The sequence below is a fragment of the Sapajus apella genome, unplaced genomic scaffold (genome assembly GCF_009761245.1).
Source record: "Sapajus apella isolate SASKATOON/1434 unplaced genomic scaffold, GSC_monkey_1.0 scaffold3, whole genome shotgun sequence".
Lineage (NCBI taxonomy): Eukaryota > Metazoa > Chordata > Mammalia > Primates > Cebidae > Sapajus > Sapajus apella.
In genome coordinates this window covers 14343391-14369510 of record NW_022436943.1, presented here as the reverse complement: position 1 = coordinate 14369510, position 26120 = coordinate 14343391, and the positions used below count along the sequence as shown (strand labels likewise).

Below are 26120 nucleotides of genomic sequence, written 5' to 3'. Positions count from 1 at the left end.
TGTCAGGCCTCCCAATTGAACCTTTACCTTATTTGCCACACACATGGTCCCTTATGTTAGCACTGATGGCAGGCCAGGCACTACATTTGCAGCAAAAACCAGCCAGACCCCACGTTATTTTTCTAGCATGAAAGAAATTGCTGGTTTTGTGTGTGTGTGCTCATAGTTTATTTATAGCATTTAACATTTTACTTCAAGTCAAGACCTAATTTTAGAGTGCAAGAATTGACTCTTTATGGAAATAGTAGGGATGAAATTTCTTTAATGAAGATGTGCCTTCCTCAAAATGCTGAGTCATTTATGATGCATTAAAAAAAAAACTTTCTTTTTTCAACCCTCCTTCCTGGATTGGAAGTGAACGTGCCAACTCTCATGTAGAAATCATTTTCTGGAAGTTTTCCAGGTCTGAGAATATGGGGAAAAAATCTTTTAAAATTCTACAGCCTCACTGTTCAGTGTGTGTGTGCCTGTAGCAGCAGTTTTGGTCTCACCTGAAAGTTCCTTAAGGAAGCAGAATTTCCTATGTAATTGTAACTTTCTACATATTGACCAATCTCTCCCTATTTCCCTCTTCCTTACCCTCCCCAATCTCTTGTAACCACTGTTCTATGAAATCAACTTTTTTGATTCCACATATGAGTGAGATCATATTGTATTTGTCTTTCTGTATCTGGCTTATTTCACTTAACATTATGTCTTCCAGGTTTATCCACATTCTGGTGTCCTATTTATTGCACATAGGGTTACTATAATAAAAATAATTTATTGAATATTTCTTTTTTTTTTTTATAATACTTTAAGTGCTGGGGTACATGTGCAGAATGTGCAGGTTTGTTACATAGATGTACACATGCCATGGTGGTTTACTGCATCCATCACCCCATCATCTACATTGGATATTTCTTATAAGGCTATCCCTTCCCTGTCCCCCCACCTTCTGCTATCCCTCTCCTATCCCCCTATCCCCCGACAGGCCCCAGTGTTTGTTGTTCCCCTTCTTGTGTCCATGTGTTCTCATTGTTCAGCACCCACTTATGAGTGAGAGCATGCGGTTTTTGGTTTTCTGTTCTTGTGTCAGTTTGCTGAGAATGATGGTTTCCAGCTTTATCCATGTCCCTGTAAAGAATATGAACTCATCCATTTTTATGGCTGCATAGTATTCCATGGTGTATATGTGCCACATTTTCTTTATTCAGTCTATCATTGATGGACATTTGTGTTGGTTCCAAGCCTTTGCTATTGTGAACAGTGCCACAGTAAACACACATGTGCATGTGTCTGTATAACAGAATGATTTATAATTCTTTGAATATATATCCAGTAATGGGATTGCTGGGTCAAATGGTATTTCTATTTCTAGATCCTTGGGGAATCGCCACAGTCTTCCACAATGGTTGAACAAATTTACACTCCCATCAACAGTGTAAAAGTGTTCCTATTTCTGTACATTCTCTCCAGCATCTGTTGTCTCCTGTTTTAATGATCACCATTCTAACTGGCATGAAATAGTATCTCAATGTGGTTTTGATTTGCATTTCTCTAATGACCAGTGATGATGAGCTTTTTTTCATATGTTTGTTGGCTGCGTAAATGTCTTCTTTTGAGAAGTGTCTGTTCATATCCTTCACCCACTTTTTAATGGGGTTGTTTGTTATTTTCTTATAAATTTGTTTAAGTTCTTTGTAGATTCTGGATATTAGCCCTTTTCAGATGGGTAGACTGCAAAAAAATTTCCCATTCTATTGGTTGCTGGTTTAGGATTTTGAATGTTCTAACTACAAAGAAATGAACCAATGGATATGTTAGTTACCCTAATTTGGTCATTGCAGAATACATGCATGTGTTGCAATATCACATTGTACCCCATATACATGTACAATCATGTGCCAAAGCTTTTTAAAAATTTGAAAGAAAAAAATTTTTTTAAAGAAAGTAGAATCTCAAGCTCCAATCAAACATCCCAGATCAGAATCTGAATTTTAATAAATTTTATGAGATGATTCTCATGCACTTTAGAGAACTGATCTATAGAGTACAAAGGTCTCCATAGCTTTGTTTAAATAATGATTGTTAAAAGATACCACCATAAATTGTATCATTACTATTGATTACTGTTTCTCCAATTAAAATTTAAAAGTTTCCATATTTAACCATTTAACTAAGATTTCCATTATAATATCATGCTGCCATTCAAAAGAATCTTTGACCTGAATATTCCTTTACAAAAATGTTCTTGTGTAATTTATAAGTATTCTTGTAATCTATACAGGTATTTGCATTCATTCTTTTTTTTTTCATTATATAATGTTATTATTTCACCATTAGCATCGTTTCTTACATTTAGATCCATATAAGATTTCTTCTTTTTCTTTTACATTGCTAGGGTATTATTATAAAGACAACTGAAAACTGCGGTAGGTAGGTTACTCACTGAATCTCTCTCCAGTAGAATCCATACCTTGATCTACCATAGCAAAAAAACAGTCGCTATAGAAGTTAGTTTCAGAATCATTCCTACATAAATGTTTTCTTCAGACTCCAGCAAATGCTTCTAGTTCCAGTTTTTTAATATTTTACTTGAATGTTATCTTAGTGTTTATTTCATATGCAGTTACTTTTAGAAAACCATTTTCTCCTAAAACTTTATTCAATATTTTAAAACCTTTTGGATTTTTTTTTTTTTTTTGAGATAGAGTCTCGCATTGTTGCCCAGGCTGGAGTGCAATGGCACGATCCCAGCTCACTGCAACTTCTGCCTCCGGGGTTCACGCAATTCTCCTGCCTCAGCCTCCGGAGTAGCTGGGACTACAGACACACACCACCACATTTTGCTAATATTTTGTATTTTAGTAGAGACGGATTTCACTATGTTGGCCAGACTGGTCTTGAACTCGTGATCTGCCTGCCTCAGTCTCCTAAAGGGCTGGGACTACAGGGATGAGCCACTGCGCCCAGCCAAATCCTTTTGGATTCTTTAAAGCTTTTTCTAATAGTAATAACTGGACAGCTCAAACACAAAATTAACTCCATTTTCTGCCAAAGACCACGATTTGCTCTTTGAATGTTACCTATTATTTCACTTAACTCTTGTAATCTGTTAATGTGTCTAAAATAAGTCAAATAGCTTTAACATAAAGCACTCATGGGATTACCATCATTGTATCTGAGAGTAATTACAGGTCAAATTCAAAATGCTTCAAGATGTTCCATCTTAGACACCTCCAGAAACAAAAACAACCCAGTATGTCATCTTTGAAGTGATCTAACAAATCAAATGCCGTTTTTCTAAGCACCGTGGAGGTCATGTCTACTAGCAATGAAATCCAACTGTTTGCTAATTCTTGGGCCCCTCTTGCCCAGGTCTAAGGGTGGTTCTGGTTTCCATTACTGCTAAAATGCCATCCTTACTTCTCAGTTCACCAAAGGAGCAAGTCCCAGACCTCAGCCTGCTGCAACTTGGCAGCATTCCTTCAAATGTGGCTTGACAAACCAAGAATAAATTCTAGTGTCTCAGGGACGGAGACGAAGTACCTCTCAGCCTAGGGAAGGGTCACAGGGCCCTGTAACGCAGCAGTATGTGAAAAGCTGCGGGCTGGTGTCACAGGCAGGTGACACAAGCAGGTCTTCTCTCGCATGGAGCAAAATCCGCAAACCTTTGGGAGAAGGGCGGCCATCCTGTCGTCCCCGAAGTACAGGTGAAGGCCCGCTGTGGCTGGGGTGAAGGACTCCAGCTGGGCATGATTGGAGCCCACAGGCAAAGCCAGGCCGGCTTCAGAGTCCGCGCCCCTGACCCCACGGAAAGGTGCCTATCACATACTGGAGGCTCCAGGAGTGGAGCGGGCATTTCGGGTCTAGTGCACGGACCCGGGCGGGAACCGAGGGAAGCAGTTGTGGCAGGTGCAAGGGGCAGCGGAAGGGCTCGGGAGGCGAAAGGAGAACGCAGCGCAGACCCTAGAGGCGCCACAGGCCAGGTGGGCCTTGGAGGAGCAAGGACAGGTCCTGAGACCCCGCTGGGCAGACACATCCCTTCCTGTGTGAGGGGGCAGACATTCCAGTGGGGTGGTGCGGGAGAGCGGGTGGGGGACTTCGGGTGGGAGACTGCAGGCGCCCTCGAGCCCCTCAGCTATCAGGGGACCTCCAGCCTGCGACCTCGACCCTGCCGAGCCTGGTGGAACACTCAGAAAGAAGCTGAGCACCTCCGGGCTGCCAGGACAGAGCCCAGACCCGCCGCTGGCCCCAAAGTTCTCTGCATTCATTCTTATACAAGGACTCTGGGAATGAGATCCAGGCATGGGTATTTTTTGAAAGCTTCTCAGGGAAAGCTGGTATGCCTAGTTGTGAAGTATGCATGTTTTTAAGCTAGGACTGAGGGCTGCTGTTCTGTCTCCTGAATATCTGATCCACAGGCCTCAAGGTCATAATTACAGTTTCGGTTCTTATAAGATGTGTAATCCCCTCATGGACTGATTCAGGTCACAATTTCTTTTCTGCCTTTTCTTGCTGTCCTTGGTTTTTTAGTTCTTAGCTATACCCTAAACAGTTATTCTTATAGCTCTGCCATGATTTAACTCAAAAATCATTTCCTTTCACACTTCTGGTATCTTTCCAGCTTTTCAGAGTTTTTCTGTAATCTAGGAGCCTCAAAATAGTATCCCAGATGTGTCTACCTCCATTTTCCTCCCTCCTTTCTCTGTGATATCCTTCAGAGACAGCCCAAAATAGCACTGGCCTCTTCTTGCTGGGACTTCAACATTCTCAGGCAGTTTTGCAATTTTGAAATTTAAAAAATCCAGAGTACCTTTACTAAATTAGATATCCAGACATTCAGATCACTGATTCATATTTTACAAAGCCAGTGATTACATTTTAAAACTAAGGATACTGGTAGGATGATGGCCAAGTTCAGAATACAGTGAGTTTCAGCCTACTTCTGCTCCCCACTTTCAATGAAATGTCTGGCAAGCAGCTCAAGGCTGATTTCTGTGGTGGACCACAGAACAGATGACACTCCTATCCCGTTATGTTTGCTTTAGAAGCATGTTAAAATGCTTTTTGGATGAATAAGGTTAATATCTCCCAAACCAAATGAAGGTCATTATGTAAAACAAATAACAAATTAATACCTTGAAGACATATTCTGGCCAATTACTTTCCCACATAATTTAAAAAACACGCGTATTTCACAACTAGGGAGCCAATTTGGATTTGATAATGTAGCTATTAGAATGACCTAGTTATCATATTTCTATGTGCCTTATTTGGGGACTGTTTTGATAAGCCCTTAGGTGGTAAAGATACTTCTTTAAAAATAAACAAAAACTTTTGTTTTCTATCTGCTGTCATGTATCTAGAAAGCAAGAGTGCTGGATTCTGTTTTCTGTTTCAGGAATCACCCAGGTCTTTTTGCCCTCTGGCTCAAGCTTCCCCTCCCTTTGGGTTCTGTGCTGACAGGTCTCTGCAGCCTATAATCTACTTTTCCACTTGATCAGTCTGCTAGTTTTATGTTTAGTAATTCACATCAGCATTGAGCCTTAAGACATGAAGGCATGTCAAGCTGGCCCAGTGAGAAAACCAATTTAAATCTGGAAGAGAACATGAAATGATTGTGTTGGGTTTTGAGTTCGCCATGAAGAGAATTGAAAGTACCCAATATCTTGGATTCATGCAACTTTCCCTACCAATATTTTGCCAGCCAAGGAACTTGAAATCAAGTAGAACATATTATGTGCCAGGAAATGTACTTTTCAGGAAAGTACTTTAAAGATAAAGACTAAAAGCACTTTATGAGGTCTTAATGGTAATATTATCATTCAAGGGCATCCTTAAAAGTTAAACTTTTACTAGAAAACTATATAAATAAAGACGGGCTCATTAAATATTTTAAAGTATAAATTAACTAGCAAGATTTAAAAATTTTTTAAATTCGACCTAGGAATTCAAAAATGGAACAGTAATCCGCTTTAAATTGTTTTTTTTTTAATGTGTGATGTTAATGAATAAACATATTTTTTAAAATTCCAAGTACTATTAAATAGGCTGTACATGAAATCATGCAAGCAATTCTAAAGGAGAAATATTCCCCCTCAAAATCTTCATGTTTTCGTATTTTGTTAAGTCTCCATTATATGATTTACCTTCCCTGTGGTTCAGCAATAGCCAAATTGAAATCCTGAGCTGACTTTCTCATTCCCAACCCATAGTCAGCCCATTTCCAGCTGTCTTTTCTATTTTATCTCCTGCTATGCACCCTTGGGCCATAACCCGATTTTAATGCCAGCCAAGATACGTCCTCTGATTTAAACAACAACCATCACATGAACAAGCATAACCACATAACCCCAAGATATTACCCTTATTTCCCTAGACCAGGGCAATCACAGGGAAAGATAAAGAGCTTTGTTAACAACCATAGTGGTGTTAGCTGGAGCCCCACTGACTTTTATTGTTTTGAGTTTAGGTCCCATTTATGGTTCGAATATGTCCTCTACATTCATGTGTTGAAAACTTAACTCCCAATGCAGCAGTGTTGGGAAGTAATTGGGTCAGTGAGGGTAGAGCACTGATCAATAGATCAAGTAGGTACTGGAGTTGGTTAATTATTGCAAGAGTGGGTTGTTATGAAAGGGCGTTCACTCCTCCTGCTCTCTCTCTGTCTTGCATGTTCACTTCTGCCCTTCCACATGATGACCCTTGCCAGATGATCATGCCATGTTCTTGGACTTCCCATTCTTCAGAACTGTGAGCCACTTACGTGTCTTTTTTTTTTTTTTTTAAATAATTACCCAGTCTGTGGTATTCTGTTATAGCAACACAAATTAGGACTAAGACATTTCTCCTGCACCATCCAGCCTGCCTCCCTCAGTGCTCAGTATAATGTTGAAGTATAATGTTTCTTAAGGTATGAAGTTCAAGTGTTAAGTAGTATCAGATACCTCACCTAACATATGGTAATATACATTTTATGAGAATCATTATTTAATAATTATTTACACGCTCCTATAGACCAGGAGTATAGCTATTAGTTTTCTTCTTCAGTCCCAGTTCTCAGTAAATTTATGCATTTGATAAATACTCAGTGAGTTCCAGGCACCTTGGTATGACAAATATTTACTTTCTTGAGGCTGCCAATGATCAAGACATTTTCAGAACTTCTTTTAATTTGTTTTTCAGGGTCAGAAGTGTGCTTTCATTCATGGAGCCAGTGCACAAACATTGTCTAATCCAGTCCTTATATTAATCAGGGGGTTATCACAATTAACATTCAGGAAGCACACTGCTAACTGGATCCTGCTCAATATATACTTAAAGGAATGACTTCTAACCACGTTTGATAGCCGAAAATGGAGACTGGAAGAAGCGAGTGACTTTGTTTGCAAAGTCAACATCTGAGATGTAAGAACTCAAACTTTCAACTTCTGATGCCCAATTATTTTTTTTTCTTTAATACGCCAGAATCTTCAATAGTGACAAATCATTATCTTGAGGGAGGACTTGATATGTAAGAAACTCTCAAAATTCATCGAGAGTTAATTATAAATAAGGTAGGGAACCAAACTGGATAATAGCAGGAAGGTGGTATTGTTTTGTTTTGTTTTTAATAAAATTGAGGTATTGATACTCAGGTAACAAACGAGCCACATTTTCTGAAGTGGCTTATGAAGTGGCTCTGTAGACAGTTCAGGGAAGCTAGTTCTAAATATTTGTGTGCAGTGTCAGTCTCTCTAAAAGAAGCATGCAGGACTGTTTTGGGGGAGCAGGATGTTTTGGCAGAATGGAGCAGGGATCACAGTGAGTTCCATGAGTCCTGGTCCTGTGCTCCAGGCTTGATCCTTCAATGAGCATACACAAGACTTTGCATTTGTTGTTTACTTTAGAAAACATTAAGTAGAGCATGGGACCTGAGGTTTAATGACTATACAAACAAATATATATATATTTAAAACATCAAGCAGACTAATTCTACTTATAATCAAACAAATCCAGACTCAATCCAGAACAAGGAATAAGAGTTGCATTACTCACCTAGAAAACTCTGCCCAGGCCTTCCCTTTCACTGGATTGTACCAGAAGCAAGGAATGAAGCCATTTAGCCTAGCCGGAGGTAATGCCACATAGCAGCCTGTCTAGTTTCTTTAAAGACTTTAAGTAATTGGAATAAACAACTGAGGCAAAAATCACTGGTTGTGGTTTCCAGATAAGGGCTATAGCCCTTATCCTATCTGTGATGAGGCCAAGGAGAGAATGTTATGTAAATTGAAATCCAGAGGGATCTGGGCTTTGACATCCTTGTGGAGCTGGCTGATCACACTGAGCCATTTCACCCTCAGGGGTAAACACAATATGCAGATTGTGTTTCCAGAGCATAGGAATGTTCAAATTCATAGATGTTTCTTTCTTAATTCTAACTTTTATGTCCATGGCTAAAATCTAACATACTCTCAAGGTTTTTATATCCTATAGCTATCAAATAGCATGAGCAATCTACGAATTGGCCATTTTGCAGGGAGAAGAAAATTGCTTGTGGAAATATCAAAAGTAATCTTTGACTCTTGGCATGTTATTGTTTTTTTTTTTCCCTCGGGTCCTGTATCGGGAAACTCTGTAACAGTGAACTTTCACATAACAATGGGGTTGTTAGAGGTTACACAGAGGCAGTCGAGTGACGGATAAATGACTCGGCCAGCTTTTATCATCTATGATCTGAGAGACTCAGAGAGGGAAACAAGCATTTCTCAGTATCAAGGCTGATATTGAAGAAAACTGATGGATAATATGAAGCTAGGTAAATACACAATAATACATACCATCTGGCAAAGCACAATTTGTAGAGCCGTGACCATTAAAACAAAGCAGGTCTTTAATGTTAGGCTAAAGATAGATAAACACAGGTCATAGCAGTCTTAATTAAGAGCACTACCATGAAGAGTTAATTTGAGGACGAATTGGAAACTAGAGATGTTGAAGGGTCCAGATAAGCGCTATGAAAATCAGAGAAGACAAGGTAAGTTTCAAAGGGTTTTTCACTTCTATTCTTTGGAAGCAGAAGATTCTGAAATCAATGGATCATTTACCTATTGTTTTATTATTTAGACCAACAACTACAAAAGCACAAATATAAGAGAAGATTAGGATAGTTCAAGTTTTTTCACAGACCTTTTCATTTAGAAGTCTGCTCACCACTGATCATGAGGAGGCCAGAGGGATGCTGGAAGCCAATTACACCTGGAAGCATGGCTCCAGAGATGCCCTCTCCTGGGCTCTGGGATTTAGACTCACCAGCTTGCCCCATTCGGGAGCACTCTTAGTGCTTCCCCAGCCACACCCGTCAGGCTCATTACAATTCCTTAGAAGAGAAGACCACTAGAAGGACACCTGGCCCCACACCACATGCTGCCATGGCTACCAGGCCCAAACACTTCTTCCCCAAGAGGGAATCAACCTCTCACTCATTCCTGGTTTCCCCGCTCACTATTTAAGAAAAATTTCCCTTGTTGAAACAACCTGTCATCCCCAGATTACTTGGCCTGAAACCCCTACTCCTTGCTTGCCTCCCATTTTGGCTGTACTTTTGGAACATTATTATATGGCCTGACGTATTCAATTTCATCAACCTCACTGCCTCACCTGAAACCTGGCTTCTCAGAGGGACCTGCACTTCCCACAACACTCTCAAGTGAAAGCATTTCTCCTTATCCATATCATGGCTTCAAATTCCTCTTTTGATGGTATTTGAAGAGGGACTGAAATTTAACAACCCCAAATTTATAGCACCACCTCCGTGTTTTCATCTGCATTCTAAGCACACGCACACTTAACTGCCTGCTTGGCTTCTCTCACTGGATATCTCAAATGCATTACTGCCAAAACTGAGCTGCATTTCAACCCTCCAGTGTTCAGTAACACAGTAATCTCAGTAAATGGCCTCTCATCCTGTACTCTCTCTTGATATTCAGTCAACTAATAAAGTCCCATCAGTTCTATCTCCCTACAACTCTTAAGCCTTATCTTTCCACCTCTGCCTTTTTCTGTCTGGGCCAAATCACCTTGACCATGGCAATAACTTGGTCTACACCAACCCCCAATTCACGCTCCACACAGTAGCCAGAGTGACATTTAAGAGCAATTCTGATCACATCTCAGCCACTTTAGAATTTTTCAATGACTTCCCCTTGCTCTTTGCATAAAATTAAAAATCCCTAACATGACCCTCAATATCAGGCCTCATCTGGCTCCTGACTGTTTCTCAAACGCACAGAACACCTTTGATGCTCTCCTTTGATGCTCTCTGTGGTTTCCTCTTGCTATTCCTCCTTGTTTGGTTAGCACCTACTTATGCTTAAGGTCTCAGCCTAAACATTTTTTAAAGAAGCATTCTCTCACCTATGAGATTATATTTCTTTGTAGGATTTATAACTAAATTAAATATTATAAATACTAAATAAAATAATATATAACTATAAATAAAATCAAATAACTGTAGCTAAATTAAAATTTTTTTGTTTTGCAATTATATGTTCAGCATGTTCCTCCTGCTAGGCTGCAACGTCTATAAGCTCAGACACTGTCTTATTTCTAGTAGGGTGGCCAAGCATTTTGATTTGCCCAGAACTGAGGGAGTTACTGGGATATAGAACTTTCAGTTTTAAAGCTAGGAAAGTTCCTAGGCAACTGACATGGTTGGTTACCTGAATCTCTAGTTCTTAGGACCGTCTTTAGCAATTCTTATAAAATAAATGATTAAATGGAAGAGCTTCTCCTTCTATCCCTCCAAAGTAGTATAGGTGTGTAGGAGGAAAAAGCAGAATTGTCTTTTAAAGGATTAAGCTACAGAAATGATTACTATTCTTCCCAGATCTTGTATTCAAAGGATTAATGCACACCATAGCCCTTCAAGAGGTTGTAAGAGATAGACATGTCAACTTCACCTGTCCTCCGACAGCGTAGCAGGAAAAGCACATGGGAAAAGATTCTCAGATCCTCTACCCTCTAAGTCCTTGGATCCATCTCTAAATTTTTTAGACCACAGTCTGTAAATTGAGAAGGTTGAACTTTCTTTTCTTCTTTTTATCCCTAAAATTCTCTTTCTTTCTAGCTCTGAAATTTTTGGTGTTCTTTATATAGGCATAGCCCCATGAAGAGGGGAGACTTACACAGGGATGCCATTGTATAGCTAGAGCTATAGCAGGTAGCAATCTTCCAAGCTGGGATCTTACATATGGCAGTGGAGAATAGCCTTATCTCCTACTTAGAACTGGCTGCAATCTAGAGCCATTAATTCATTCACGGATTCATACATCACCTATTTATTCAAGTCTGATTATATATTAGGAACTAGGCTAAGTGGTGGAGACCACTGGTTGCTTTAACTGCTTCCCAAGGTCCACAACTATGGTGGCCCAGCTAATTATAGATGATGTCCTATGCTCTGAACTAAACCCTCCTGAATGAGGAGTATCTCCTATTTTCTTACCTCCAAGCCTGTCTGCATTCATATTTCCTTCTAGCATCTTCTCCACTGTACCAGGGGTATGCAGTATGGTTATATGGGAAATGCTTTAGTCTTTGTGTGCCATATGCAGCAGGAAGATTCCTATAGACAATATATAACTGAATTAGTATGGTCGTCTTCTTATAAAACTGTATTTATGAACAATGAAACTTGAAATCAAAATAAATTTTATCTGTCACAAAATATTCTTTTTCTTTTGATTGTTTTCAATTACTTAAAAATGTTAATGCCATTCTTAAGGGCCATATAAAAGCAAGTGGTGGCCAGGATTTGGCCCAGTGGCCATAGTTTGCCCTGCAGAACCACCATTGTTATATGGCATTTAAGTATAAGGGTTTCCTAGACTAGACTGCCTAGAATTGAATGAATCTTAGTTGTAACCCTTAATTAAACTTGGTGACCTTGGTTAAGTTTCTAAGCCACAGTTACAAATTGCTGCAGTTTCTTTATCTGTAACATTGAAATATTATTAGCATCTGTCTTATACAGCTGTTGTGAGTATTAAATTATATAATACTTGTAAGATAATAAGAACAGTGTTTATAACATTGTAAATACTCAATGTGCTTATAATAATTATAGTTATCATTATGTGGTTCTTATTCCTGCCAATGGCCCCTCATTAATTAGAAGATACATTTTAAACTTCTTGGGAGGTGTGCAAAGCCTTTCCTTTAAATCTCGTCTTCTACCACCTCCTTACCTACCTATAATTCACTCATCTGTATCATTTCTAATTCTCTAAATATATGATATTATTTTATATACCTTTGTGCCCCTCTGTCCCTCCTCAATACCCTAATTTCTCTCTCTCTTAACACACATACACACACACACACACACACACACACACACACACACACACACACACTTTTCCTGCAAGACCATATGAACATGACCCCTTCTCTTGAAGTCTCTGAAGTCTTTCCTGACCATTTCTACCCTCTCTCCACCTACCAATCCAACTCCAATATTGGGTTTCCCCTCATCTGGGTTCTTGTAATACTGTGCGAGGAGCTTCATGTTAGCACTTCTCACACTGTAACAGTGAAACATGTTATTATATATTTGTCATTCCCACTGGGATTTGAGCTCCTCGTGGAAAAAAAACTTTGAGTTTTTAATATTTCTATTTGCAGTGTCTATTATCAGTGTCTGGTACATGGTAGACACTCAACAGATACATTAGGGAGGAAAGAAGAAAGGAAAGGTGGAGGAAAAGACAAGCAATGAAAGAAGGAGGGAGAGAGAAATGGAGAGAGAAAAGAGAGAGGTCACAAGGCAGGCAGTGACTGCCATGTTTATCTGTTACAGGTGTGTGACCATATGCACCCTGCTTCATGTGCTCATTCTCCCAGATGGTGGATTCCTGTAGTGAGAAGTGGCAAACAATGACATAGACTAACAATGGAGAAGTTTGGGATAAAAGCCTTCCCAATTCTCTTCAAATAATTGCCACCTGATGTGCTTTTACATGTTTCTAGACCTGTATAGTTTCTTCTCAGATCCAACATGCTTAAGCTTAGAAGAGGTAATTTGATTATATGGGCTTGGGAATAGACATTAGTTAAATGCTACATCAGAACAGGTCATCTTGATGCAGCTCCTATCACCCTTCCTGTCCCCAGTGACTTTCAGATGAAAGAATAATAATCTTGGGTACTAATACAATTTGTCCATGTACTGGCTGTGTAGCCCAAGTCTGAATTATCTGTCTGGGACAAAATTAGTTTTTTTTTAATCTATAAGATGGGGAAGTTGGATTTTGTGCTCTTATCTAACTCTGAAAGTCCTATGAATTTTTGTATCTATTTTGCTTCTGCGTAGTCCCTTATCTGCTGATGTGCTTTCTCATACCTAATCTTACATCAGTTTTATGGGCTTTCTCAGATATGTTAACTGTTCACAGTACTCTAGAAATGGAGACAGGAATAAAAAGAAAGGGAGGAATTCTGGGCTATGTATGGTAACTAAGTATCTAAATAGAGACAACTGATTGAGTTTTTTTTCAGGGTTCTACTTTTAAATAAGAATCATATGAATAATTTGGCAGAGTGCATTGGGTTGGAAAGGTATAGAAAGCACATCTATTGATTGAAGCATAAATGCCCTTTTGTAATTCCAAGTGCTTTCTCATAGGACAGGGTTATGAAATTCAGGTAGTCTATTTGGTTGCCTCGGTTTTTGCAGGTGTCATTAATTAGACTCTTTAACTTCTTTGAATTGAGACAAAAGTATGGATTTTCTGACAAACAAATTTAGAAAATGGATCAAATCAGTACACTTGGGAGGAAAATTATAGTAAAGAGAATTAAGAGAGTAAACAATTTATCCTCCATTGTAACTTCCAGAAAGTAAATGTGCCGTTTTTCAGAAGTCAGGGCTGTCAGCTGCAGTCTTGGTATTTTTTGAAGCAATAGCTTAAAAGTGCATTTGGTCATAAATGGGAGAAAATGAGATAATCATACATCTGCATGCATTCACACATATAAGTATTCTAGAACTTCTTTCATTGTGACTCAAATTCATTTGTATCGTCCTCTGAGAACCTTTATTTGCTTAACATCTATGTACATTTCTAACTTCAAGTCATTCTTAGAACTAAAGAAACACTTTAAAAAGGGAAGACAGACATGGTGTCATTTCAGTATTCCTATATTTATATATATATATATACACATGTTGCATCTAAGAGATGAGTTTTTTTATATGTTTCATGAAAATTATTGTAGCCTATTTAATTAAGTGTTCCCAAATTTCACTCTACACCTGCCACATTACTCTTCTTTATCTTCCATGATATTTAACAAAACAAAGAGGAAACAGAGTATGTGGTTATTGTTAATAAGAGGAAACTCAGCAGCTTCAACCAATCAACAGCCCTTGGAATCAGCCAGTTCCTAAGCAAAGATCTATGGTGAAGACCATGGAGGTCCAGAAAAATATTTCCCAAAATAAGGTGCTCAGGCATGCTGATTGCTTTATAAATTCAAAGGTCTCAAAAATAAGCCTCAGAACCAAGGGCTCTTTTGACCCTTTCCCTGTCTCCCTGATCCTCTTTCCTGGAGGCACTTTGTGAGATTCTCTCTGAAATTTTCTTCTCTGAAAAGGTTTTACAAAATAAACTTGCTATGTTTTTCTCTTGTTAACTTGTTTTTGTTTTAGAGGTGCCCACCATGAACCTTTACAATGGGGAGGAAAAGAATCATCCTCACGCCGGGCTCGGTGGCTCACGCCTGTAATCCCAGCACTTTGGGAGGCCGAGGCGGGTGGATCACGAGGTCAAGAGATCGAGACCATCCTGGGCAACACGGTGAAACCCCGTCTCTACTAAAACTACAAAAAATTAGCTGGGCATGGTGGCGCGTGCCTGTAATCTCAGCTACTCGGGAGGCTGAGGCAGGAGAATTGCCTGAGCCCAGGAGGCGGAGGTTGCGGTGAGCCGAGATCGCGCCATTGCACTCCAGCCTGGGTAACAAGAGCGAAACTCCGTCTCAAAAAAAAAAAAAAAAAGGAATCATCCTCTTTCTACCTTTACAGTAATAGTTTACATAGAATTTGAAAAGATCCTGGTAACCAGGTAAATCTATTTTCTGTTGCCTGAGCAATGCATCAGAAATGGCAGGGACTTGAACTAAAGCTCTGTATGGAAGATGGAGAGAAGGTCATGGATGCCAAAGCTGCCAAGGAATTAACAGCTCTAGACATGGTGATTGGTTGGATGTGAGGGTTGAAAGAGAGAAAAGCGTTCAGGGCAATGCCAGATTTTCAGGTTGGGATGATGAAGGGATGTTGAGGGCATTCCTGAGACAGGAATTCAGGGTGGGAACAGGACTGAAGGCTAAGATAACAGAGAAATCCAACTGCCTATGGGACATTCACTCTCAGGCACCTAAAAGTGCCTGTGATTTCACTTATATTTACGGTGCATGAGAATGAATGCCCCAAGGGAGTTAGATTTCTGAGGCCAGGCCAAAAGACAGAAGGCTGGATCTGTATTTTTATGTTTCCAGCTTTTAAATAGCAGTTGGACTTTAGAGAAGAATAAGAATGAGGACTAGCTGTGTGATAGCTATGCATGTTGCACATTTTCTCAGTCCAATAAGCAGCCTGAGTGTGGACGAGCTTCCTCCAAACACTGCGATTACTTTAGACCTTGGGATCTCCTGGCTCAGTGTGTTGCTCCTATGTTACAAACACAGTCAGTGCTTAATAAATCTCTATAAATTTGTCTTTATGTTTTTATAAATTCATTTGATCAGAAGGAAAAAATGATTTATCTATTCTATAGAGATTTCTATGAATGAAACCACTGGTCTAGGAATAAAAATGTCCAGGCTTTATTATTATTTTTGCTGCTAACTTGTCTGTAATATAGGAAAAATCCCTTTCCCTCCCTTATTGTCAATATCTGCATCTATAAAATTATGGGATAGAACCCCTTCCAGTTGTAGTATTTTATACTGTTTATAACTTTCAAAAGGGAAGCATATATCTCACTGGAAGTTTTAACCAGTAGTTTACAATTCTTTAAAAATATCCAATATGCAAAACTCCTCCTAATTCAGTGCAGTCTAATGTAGTAAAGGAGAATTTCTCCTTTCTGCCTAGTAATTTTCTCAGCAAGAGGATTTAATTGTTATGTGGATTCTGAAAATGAAGATGGGCTAGAATCGGCATTATACCTCAGATAAATAATGATCCCAAAATAGCATGTTTGTATAACTAAAGGGGAGAGAATTGACTGAAAATGAAAAATAACTAATTCCTGCAAAGGTGCTGCTTGGGAATTTTTTTTTGAGAGAACTTCTGACTAAGGTACAATTTATTCATTGATGCTTATTTATTTGTTTTTTTGCTTGGGGAAAAAATAGATTTGGTGAAATTTTTGCACCTAATAATAAAACCAGAAGACTTGCAACAGTGTTTCTTTAAATATCTTTCATTAATTTCTGTCTGTTTACACTGAAAAAGAAAACTAGGCTAGAACTTATTAATTGTTCATCTGTACCTAGAGATTAAATATATAAGCCTCACTGAAAGAGTTTTTTGATGCATATCTAAGAAATATTTGTTTTATAAATTTAGTATGGTATACCTCTATGATATTAAAAACGATTAACTAGATCATCTAAAAAAGAAAGAATGAAAGAAACAGAGAAAGAAGAGATGCTGTTCCAAAAACCTCAACCTCCACCAGTTGAAGGCTTTCTTTTTCAATTATGTTCAGTATATTTGAAAATAAGTATCAATAAGTAAGTAGGTTAAATTTATGTCAGTAATATTTTAAGGAGTCATTTTAAAAACATCAAAATGGACATCTTAATTTCCAAAGGGAACAGCTTTTGTTTGACCTAAAGTAAAATGTTATTGAAATCTTCTATGAAATTTAACTCCATTTCACCTAATTTCTTATCATGATTTTGTAACAATTTAAAAGCTGGTATGATTTCTAATACATTTGTGTTTGATTAAACCAATTAATTTCATTAACTACTCATGCCTTCCTCGAACATAGTGAAGTGGCCCAAGTGATAACCTGAGAGACAATGACAAATAACACCAAAAACCAATTCTGTGTTCAGATATGTCGGGAAAAGTAAGCATATTTCTTTACCACAGCACTTTTCACAACCCTTGTATGCTAATGTGTACTTTGAATCTTTAAAGAGAATTTGCATATCCAAATGAATTTGACCCTATACGCTTTTCTTTCCCCACAGACCATCTCTTGTAACTAATGAACTATAGAATACATACTGCTGCTCTTCAGCCTCTAAAATCTATCCTTGAGTTAACTGGCCCAGCAGAGAGCTACAACAGCAGAACTGTGGCACATCCCAGACCCCTAAGCTACATTTAGTGAATTGGCTTTGGCATGATATAAGCCCCCAAATACCAACCGGTAAAAAGCCTCATACATGTGGCTGGTTTTTGTAAGGATGGCGGATAATGCTGTACACAGATGGTCTTCTTCATGAGGATTCATGGGAGCGATTTCTCTCAATTCTCAGCCTCAAGTTGCTGCTTCGTTTCTATGCTTCAGATGCAGTGAATCAGAATTTCCTCTAAGCATTGGTTGCTAAACTGGCTGGAGCCAACTTTGTGGCTGCCGCTTACAAGCACAGAGCAAGAACATCATATCTTTTGTTTTAAAAGTAACCTCATTCCTGACTTCTCTCTTTTCTTTCCCCTGACTTGATTTCCCAACCACAAAATTTTACTTTGATTGCATCTAGTCATGTTGTATTTCTTTTTAAAACCATTTTACATCCCTTCTGGGTGGATGAGAAAGGAGGAAAGGGGAAGAAATGGTAGAGGCATCAATGGAGAGGAAAGGAAGAAAAAAGTACACATGTATGCTTTGTGAGACTTCCCGCTTCCTTCTTCCGATGTATTTCTCAAATCTTAAAGTAAGAATAGCTGAGATGTTTTTAAAAACAAATAGTTTTTAAGAAACTTATGGCAAAATGGAAATCGATTCTAAGTATACCAAGGAACATAAAATAAGCTATACTTAGAGAGAGGTGGAAGCAAAGTGCACTGCCTGTGATAACAGAGAAAAGAGTTTTCACAGGATAGATGAAAGACATGATTTCAAAGCCAGGTTCTCAGATAGAGGAAGGTCACAGATGAGAACAAGAGACTGGGAGGAGAGAGGTGATTTGTTGCAGGATATCATAATTTTGGTGGAACAAGAAATGGGAATGAAGCAATTGGGAGAAGAAATGAAAGTTCAAACTGCATCTCTGAATCAGAGTTCATTACAATCAGGAAAGCCAAAGAACAAAGGATTAATGTTTAAGTAGTAATGTTTTATGAGAATCACGCCTTGACTATATATACCTTGTATTTAGCCCCATGTGCACCTTGTACAACTTGTAATGCACTCCTGCTGTGTCATTCCTCAATAACATGACCATCTACTTTGACATGAGAAAGGGGAAGGATTACTCCTTTAAACTGTAGTTACCTAGGACTTCACTGATTATGCTTCTCTATTGAGCTGAAGCAAGGATATATAAACCTGGCTAAGTTTAGCTTTAGAAAAAACTTGATCACACAAGTAAGAGATAAAATGATAAGTTAAACAGGCATAAATCTCAACACGAGAAGAGATCTAAGTAACCGAACCTCATAAATTTTATAGGAAGAAACTGAGGGCCTCAGACAAGTGACTTGGCATTTACTCAGCTCATGAATTGCAGTTCAAATGAAGATAAACAAACAATAAAACAAATAAAACAAAACACAAAATGTAGAAGAATTTCAAGAATAAGATAAAATCCGCATTTTCTAAGGAAGCCCTCAAGGGCCACCCAAATGGACCCTACCAACATTCTCCAGCCTCGCTGTTACCTAATCTCCAATCCTTTATACATTCACCCACCACCAAATGCCCCTTCTCCCTGCCATCACTCTAACACCTCGGTTTGACCCTGCAGCCATATTTACAATGTCCCTGCCCTTTCTTTGTCATTCTTTACTTAGCTAACTTCTACTCACTCTTTAAGGTTCAGCCTCAGCCCTGTTTCATTTGGAATATCTTCCTGGGCTTGCCTCCATCATCAGCCCCGGTGAGGCACCCACCCTTTCTATGGTTTCCATAGCACCACATTCATCACTGCACAGTGTGTGAGAGCATGGGTTCTGCATCAAATCGCCAGTGTTCAAATCCTACCTCTACCCTTCATTGTCCTGTGTGACTTTGGGCAAATCACATAATCCCTCTGTGCCTCAACTTAAGCACCAATGAAATGGGAATAATAATATATCTATCCTCAAAAAGATATTATTTTATATTAAAAGAGTTTATGTAAAGTTCTTAGAAAACTGCATGCCACATAGTAAGTGCTTAATACATGTTAGCTACTACTATAATTATCTCCACTACTGGTCTTATGAAAAATATCTGTGAGCTTCTTGAGGCAAGTGAGAATGACTTATTCATCTTTGTTCTCCTGCCTCTAGCATGGTACCTGACACATAGTACATGCTAGTAAGTATTTCATAAATGAATCAGTGGTTGAAAAAAGTCTATCTTTTTTTGGTCATTTAGTTTGCAGAGGTGGCTTAGGGTAAGGCTTATATTTGAGAAATGGTAGTAAATTGGAGAAATGAAATAGGCCGATTACGTTTTGAGGCAGATAGATCGGGCTTTATACCAAAATATTGAAGACTTCTATGAGATACTCTCCTTTATACACCTAAATCCATGGCTATTACCAGAATCCAAATGCCAGGTCTAACAGAACAAGGAAGGGAATTTAAATTATTCATCCATTATGTCAAAGTGAGCCCATTCTTACCTCATGCCCAGAAGTCCTATATAAAATCGTCCTCTTTATATACTATGAAAAGTCATTATTATTATGCTTATTGTTAATATTATTAAAAGGTGATTTTAATATTAAATATTAATGTGTTATATTATCATTTATGAACTGATGATCTAATTATTAAATTTGATTGATTTTATATTAATGTTAAATATTAAAAGGTAGCTCAGAAAGAATATTTTAAATGAAACTAATATCAAAATCCAGTGAGAATCTGTTGACCTTTTTTATAAACATTCATGTTCGAGTAAAATCTTTCCTACCTCTTTTCCACTGAATGGCCTGAGTGGATGTTTATCAGCAGGAATAAAGGAAAGAATAATGAGCTTCAAATACAACTATCTGTCCTTGTGACAGTACAAACAACAAGAATAATCTGTCCTGTGTGTTGTATTCCCATTTAAAATAAAAAAAATTAGCTTCTATATCTTGCTGGAGCTCTGATTCCATCTCATGAATGAACTTTTGTCCTTCCGGGCCTATTGTTTGGTTTGTACATACGCAGCCTGGAGCTTTGTAACCAAATATGGAGGGTGTAGTGATCATGAAAATTAACAATAGATGTAAAGACTAGAATCTGACAACACTGACAAAGAACAAAGGACAACATATTATCTATTGTAATTTCTAGTTGGGGAAAACAAGACAAAACTGTAGCTTATTAGGATCTAGTCTCATTCAACTTGGGATTTAAAGTAAAACAAAAACAAACTATAAGTTATTGTTTGATTTTCTCCTTAATCAGACAAGGAGTTTTAACTTTGGAAGAAAGGCTAAGCTGATGATAAAGTAAAAATTGTAGGTGATTGATCTCCAATTTGACAATCCCCAAATCTACCTGTACACTTTTCTGCTTCCTATCACCCATCTCTTAAACTTCCATTGGTTGTTAAATGGTCTTTTTAAGGGTAACCCCAAGGAGACACAAGAACCTATGTCCCCATGCTCCAGATAACCCTAGGGCCTAGTTGGAGATTTGGAGAGATTTACTGGAAATATCAGCCCCAAATCTACTTAGTGCTTTTCAACTAAAAAGAGAGGTTTAAAGGCATATATAGAAGACTCAAAGGAGAGGATGGTTTTTCAAGATCACAGACAGGCCTCATCGAAGTTTAGAAATGACCCCTTTAATTCTTTGGCACCCTGACAGGTGAATCAAACAAGGGGTTTCCCATCGTCCCTTCAGTTCCCTCTACTTTTCACCTTATTGTCCACCTCCTCTCCACTGTCACTACTACTATTAGGGTACTCATGATCTCTTCCAAGAACTATTTTCATATCCCTACTTATTGTGTGACTCTGGGTGACACAGGGATTACTATTAAACAGTTTCCTTCTCTTCATAATGGAGTTAAATTTAGAATCCACCTCAAAAGAATGATGTCCAGATTAAATTATATAAAAATGTTAAATCTAGCATATAATTAATAAATGTTTGGTAACATAATAGAAATCAATATTTCTAAGGCATACTTTCCATTGCTTGATTTCATAAGAAGAATGCAAGTTTTAATTTTTCAAATTACCATAAAAGACAGTGATTTTTTTGTTGCTGACACAAACAACATCTATTTTTTCCAAAACAAAAGTTAGATCATGCTGGAGTAGCACAGAAGCACAAGAGAAGCACATGATCCAGTAATTGTGTGGTAAGGAAGTTTTTGAGTAATGACTTCTGGTCATTTGAAGAGCTCTAATCACAGGGTTTAGATGTTCACAGAGCAATTATCAAGAGGCCATTTACTACTGAAAAGGACATCTGTCCTGAAAAATGTTAGAAACTTCATTTATAACATTATTTCCACTAATGATGATTATGTCAAGGCAATAATAAAAGTTTTTATACCTGTTTGTAGACTTTAAGATTTAAACGTTTTAAGACAATGTGAAAACAATTGGAATGTGTCCCCAGCTATGTAACTAAAGATAAACAGTAGCCAAGTCTCACTGGATGACCCAGTTCTGGTACAAGCTTCTGTTACAGTTGATGCTATACTCTTGAGAGGAGCTTAGAGCGACTGTGTAGTTCACAAACTGTGCAAATCAAAGTTTAAATTCTTAGCTTATCTAATAATTGATTTATTGTGTGAGGTACAATAAATAGATTAACCACTCTGAAATTTATTTTCAAAATAAAATGAACTCTGCATGTGCTCCTAAGTGATACAGAGAAACTCACACTAGGATGTCTTGAGGTTTTCTGAGATGTTTATTTATCCTTTGTTTCAACCTGAATAGTTAGAATTAATTAGAGTAAAATAAAATTAATTATCTAATTAGAATAAAGATAAGGTATTTCTACTTTCAGTCAAAAGTAAATATGTAGAATCAATTTTATGGAAAAAAGTTTGCCAGGATTTACTAAATTCATGGCTGTTTTTTTTCCCTTATTTTGTTTAGGATAAACATAGGCTTCTTCCTGCATGTCAATACAGAATTACATTTGGCAAGCATCTCCTGTTTCCAGATGATCCTGGCAATTCATTGGTTGGGATACTGATGTTAATTAGTGCAAGTGGGTCAGCAGCTCTTACTTCAGTTGATCTGAAAATCAGCATCTTTAGATGCTTTTCCTCTGTTCTTTCTTCCTTCAGAAGAAGGACACAGTTTTCACCTTGGAAAATCAATAGAAGAATTGCAGGCCAAGAACTCTATGCCAACAGAGTTCATCTGTGAACAACCAAAGAATGAAGCCAAAAGAATGGTTGGTTCATTTTGGTTGTAATGTACAATTACTTAAAGGCGTTCCTATTGAGGAGATCTAATCAGAAAAAGAATTAAATCACCCCTGCCAACAAAATTGCTTATGCAGGTAAATAGAAACCAAAAGTCAGTGTATGATAAAGAAGAAAACTGCCACTTGAGGAATAAAAGCCCAGGTAGTGTGACTGAGAAGTTACAAACATTTAGTACTGCCAAGAACACCAGTTGGCCCTTTTGGTAGTTTTCCACGGAGGTTTTACATTCAGGTTAGCCTGTTGACATGACCTGAACTCGCCTTGTATTTGCTTTCATTAAGCCCTGGGGATTACATATTTTTCCAAATGCTACAGTCTAAATATCAAGTAAATTTCAAACTTCAGGTGAAATGTTTTAGGCAAGTAGGTGGAAACTATTTTGAAGGTCTCTTTTAATCTTGTAATTAATTTCTTGAGTTTATTGCTTAGAGCTTTAGTCCTAGAGATTATCCTGTAAAAAGCTTAACATTTTCTTTCTAGGGTAAGAGGATCTCTCAGGAGGCTAAATTTAATAAATTTTGTTGTCAAAATGTCAATAAGCAAATACCAATTCAATGATTTTCTAATCTAAGTTATAGAAATAGAAAGCAGAATGGTGGTTTCTAGGAACAAGAAAAGTAGAGCTGATAAGAAAATGTAGAGTTTCCTGTAATCCCAGCACTTTGGGAGGCTGAGGCGGGTGGATCACAAGGTCAAGAGATCGAGACCATCCTGGTCAACGAGGTGAAACCCCGTCTCTACTAAAAATACAAAAAATTAGCTGGGCATGGTGGCGCGTGCCTGTAATCCCAGCTACTCAGGAGGCTGAGGCAGGAAAATTGCCTGAACCCAGGAGGCGGAGGTTGCGGTGAGCCGAGATAGCGCCATTGCACTCCAGCCTGGGTAACAAGAGCGAAACTCCGTCTCAAAAAAAAAAAAAAAAAGAAAATGTAGAGTTTCAGTTATGCAGAGTGGGAGTGGGAAGAGCTTCTAGAGATTTGTTGTACAAAAATTTGCATTTTGTTCTATCCAAGTCTCTCTCTAAGTATGTGTTTTTGTGTGTGCATATGTGTGTAAAATTTTTTTGGTCAGCGACTTAAATGAGGACAGAAATACTGTATTTGGCAAACTGACAAACTTACTGAATAAGTGGTCATTGTGATCAAACGGAGGCAGAGGAAAAAATATGTTAAAAATGACTTTAAAGTTATGATAAACAGCTCTAACAAGATAAAATGTAATAAAGAATTTATTAAATATAAACACAAACATAAGCAAAATACAAAATGTATTTCTATATTTTATACATTATGGTTATATAATATATAGATAATATATAAATGTTATACATTAATGAAATAACAAAAATAATATATAAATATATAATCAAGCATAAAAAATGTAAATGTATAAATACAAAACCCTTCCCATCAATAATCCCAGGTTCAGGATAGCTGCTTATGGCTAAGTAGTTTTTATGTGAAAAGCAATTTGATTTTGTAGTTGCCATCAAAACTTACATGAGTAATGTGATGCGGCTGGGCTAATAATTAATGAACTGAGCTACACACATAAAATTTTAGAGCCCAGAACAAGAAAATAATTTTTTTTCACACTGAATTATGTACATGCTAGAGGACCATTGAATTTGTGTGTACATTTCAGGGAGACATACCTACAAGGATGTTTGGAAACTTTAATATTAAAAAGACAGAGAAACAGAAAAATGTAGATGATTTTGTGTGAAGAAGTAAGCCTTCAAAATTAAATGATATACTTGTGGGAGTTTCTTAAAGATCACTGGGTTTGTAAATGCTGAGAATTAGATAAATTCCTTTGCAGTTCCATAGAACAGAATGGAAATAAAAAGTGTAAAATTATATCAGCAAATAGATGCTATGGTTCTATCTACGTCACAAGTTTTGGGAAAGAAGAGGTGCTATGGTTTGAATGTGTCCCCCAAAAAGTATGTTTTTGAAACTTAACCCCAGTGCCACAGGGTTGGGAGATGGGGCCTAATGGGAGGTTTAGATCAAGAGGACTCTGTCCTCATGAAAAGATTAATGCAGACTGTAAAAGGGCTTGAGGCTTCAAGTTCTATCTCTTACTCTCTCTCTCCATCTCTTTGCCCTTCTACCATGTGATGATGCAGCAAAAGACCCTCGCTAGATGCCAGCCCCTCAATCTTGGACTTACCAGCCCCCAGAACCAATAAATTTCTGTTCATTATCAATTACCCAGTCTCAGGTGTTCTGTTGTAGCAGCACAAAAGGGACGAAGACAAAAAGCAAAGGTTTATGTAAGAGATATACAGTGCCTGACACCTGAAAGCCACTCAATGCATGGTAGCAGCTATTGTTGCTATTAAAATCATTTTGTTTATTTATGGAACGGGGGGTGGGTATTATTTCTCAGACCCTTCTCATCAATTCTCCTACTTCTCTGAACATAAATTTAACATAATTAAGTCTTCTTCAATTAATTGTTTTATATATATATATTCTTAAATACATATTATGTGGCAATGAAGTAGATGAAGACAGTTATTTAGAAAGCCAATAAGAATAAAATTTACGCTCTTTTCCGGTCCTAGGCGCTTCGGGAACCGCGGCTTAGGTGCAGACATGGCCAAGTCCAAGAACCACACAACACACAACCAGTCCCGAAAATGGCACAGAAATGGTATCAAGAAACCCCGATCACAAAGATACGAATCTCTTAAGGGGGTGGACCCCAAGTTCCTGAGGAACATGCGCTTTGCCAAGAAGCACAAGAAGGGCCTAAAGAAGATGCAGGCCAACAATGCCAAGGCCATGAGTGCACGTGCCGAGGCCATCAAGGCTCTCGTAAAGCCCAAGGAGGTTAAGCCCAAGATCCCAAAGCGGGGTGTCAGCCGCAAGCTTGATCGACTTGCTTACATTGCCCACCCCAAGCTTGGGAAGCGTGCTTGTGCACGCATTGCCAAGGGGCTCAGGCTCTGCCGGCCAAAAGTCAAGGCCAAGTCCAAGGATCAAAACAAGGCCCAGGCTGCAGCTCCAGCTTCAGTTCCAGCTCAGGCTCCCAAAGGTGCCCAGGCCCCTACAAAGGCTTCAGAGTAGATATCTCTGTCTGCCAACGTGAGGACAGAGGGACTGGTGCGACCCCCCGGGGCTGCCATCTGCATGGGGCTGGGGTCCTCCTGTGCTATTTGTACAAATAAACATGAGGGAGGATTTGTTAAAACAAACAAACAAAAAAAAGAATAAAATTTACTACTGCAACTATAATAATCACAGAACTTTTCCCAATGATATTTGGCCCAAGATATACTGCTCCTTATTCACTTATCCATTAGAGACTCTAACTGAGAAGCAATTAATCAGTTTTTTTCAGGTGAGAAGAGAAGTTCTAATTTCATTATTCCTGTGTTCTTGAATTTACTTTTGGGAACTGTTTTAGACATTTTAAATTGATGTTTCTTTGTTAAGCTAAGTACTTGACAAGGTAGCACAAAGTAAATTTGCCATGTTTGTTTCTGGAACCTAGTAACATTGGGACTCTGGTGGCTAGGTATTT

At 38.1% G+C, this 26120-nt stretch overlaps 1 protein-coding gene and 1 long non-coding RNA gene across 2 annotated transcripts in view; one reads left to right on the top strand and one right to left on the bottom strand.

Moving 5' to 3' along the window:
• The window catches only part of LOC116531309, a 45233-nt gene extending 23814 nt beyond the window's left edge, over positions 1-21419 (bottom strand). The window contains exon 1 of the long non-coding RNA XR_004260359.1: positions 20112-21419. This is a non-coding gene — a long non-coding RNA (uncharacterized LOC116531309). The remainder of the gene's footprint in view (positions 1-20111) is intronic.
• Positions 21420-25128: 3709 nt separating this feature from the next.
• LOC116531303 (60S ribosomal protein L29-like) lies at positions 25129-25779 on the top strand. Its single transcript, XM_032250015.1, has one exon. The coding sequence runs from the start codon at positions 25190-25192 to the stop codon at positions 25661-25663; it is 474 nt and encodes a 157-aa protein (XP_032105906.1). The 5' UTR covers positions 25129-25189; the 3' UTR covers positions 25664-25779.
• Positions 25780-26120: the final 341 nt, after the last annotated feature.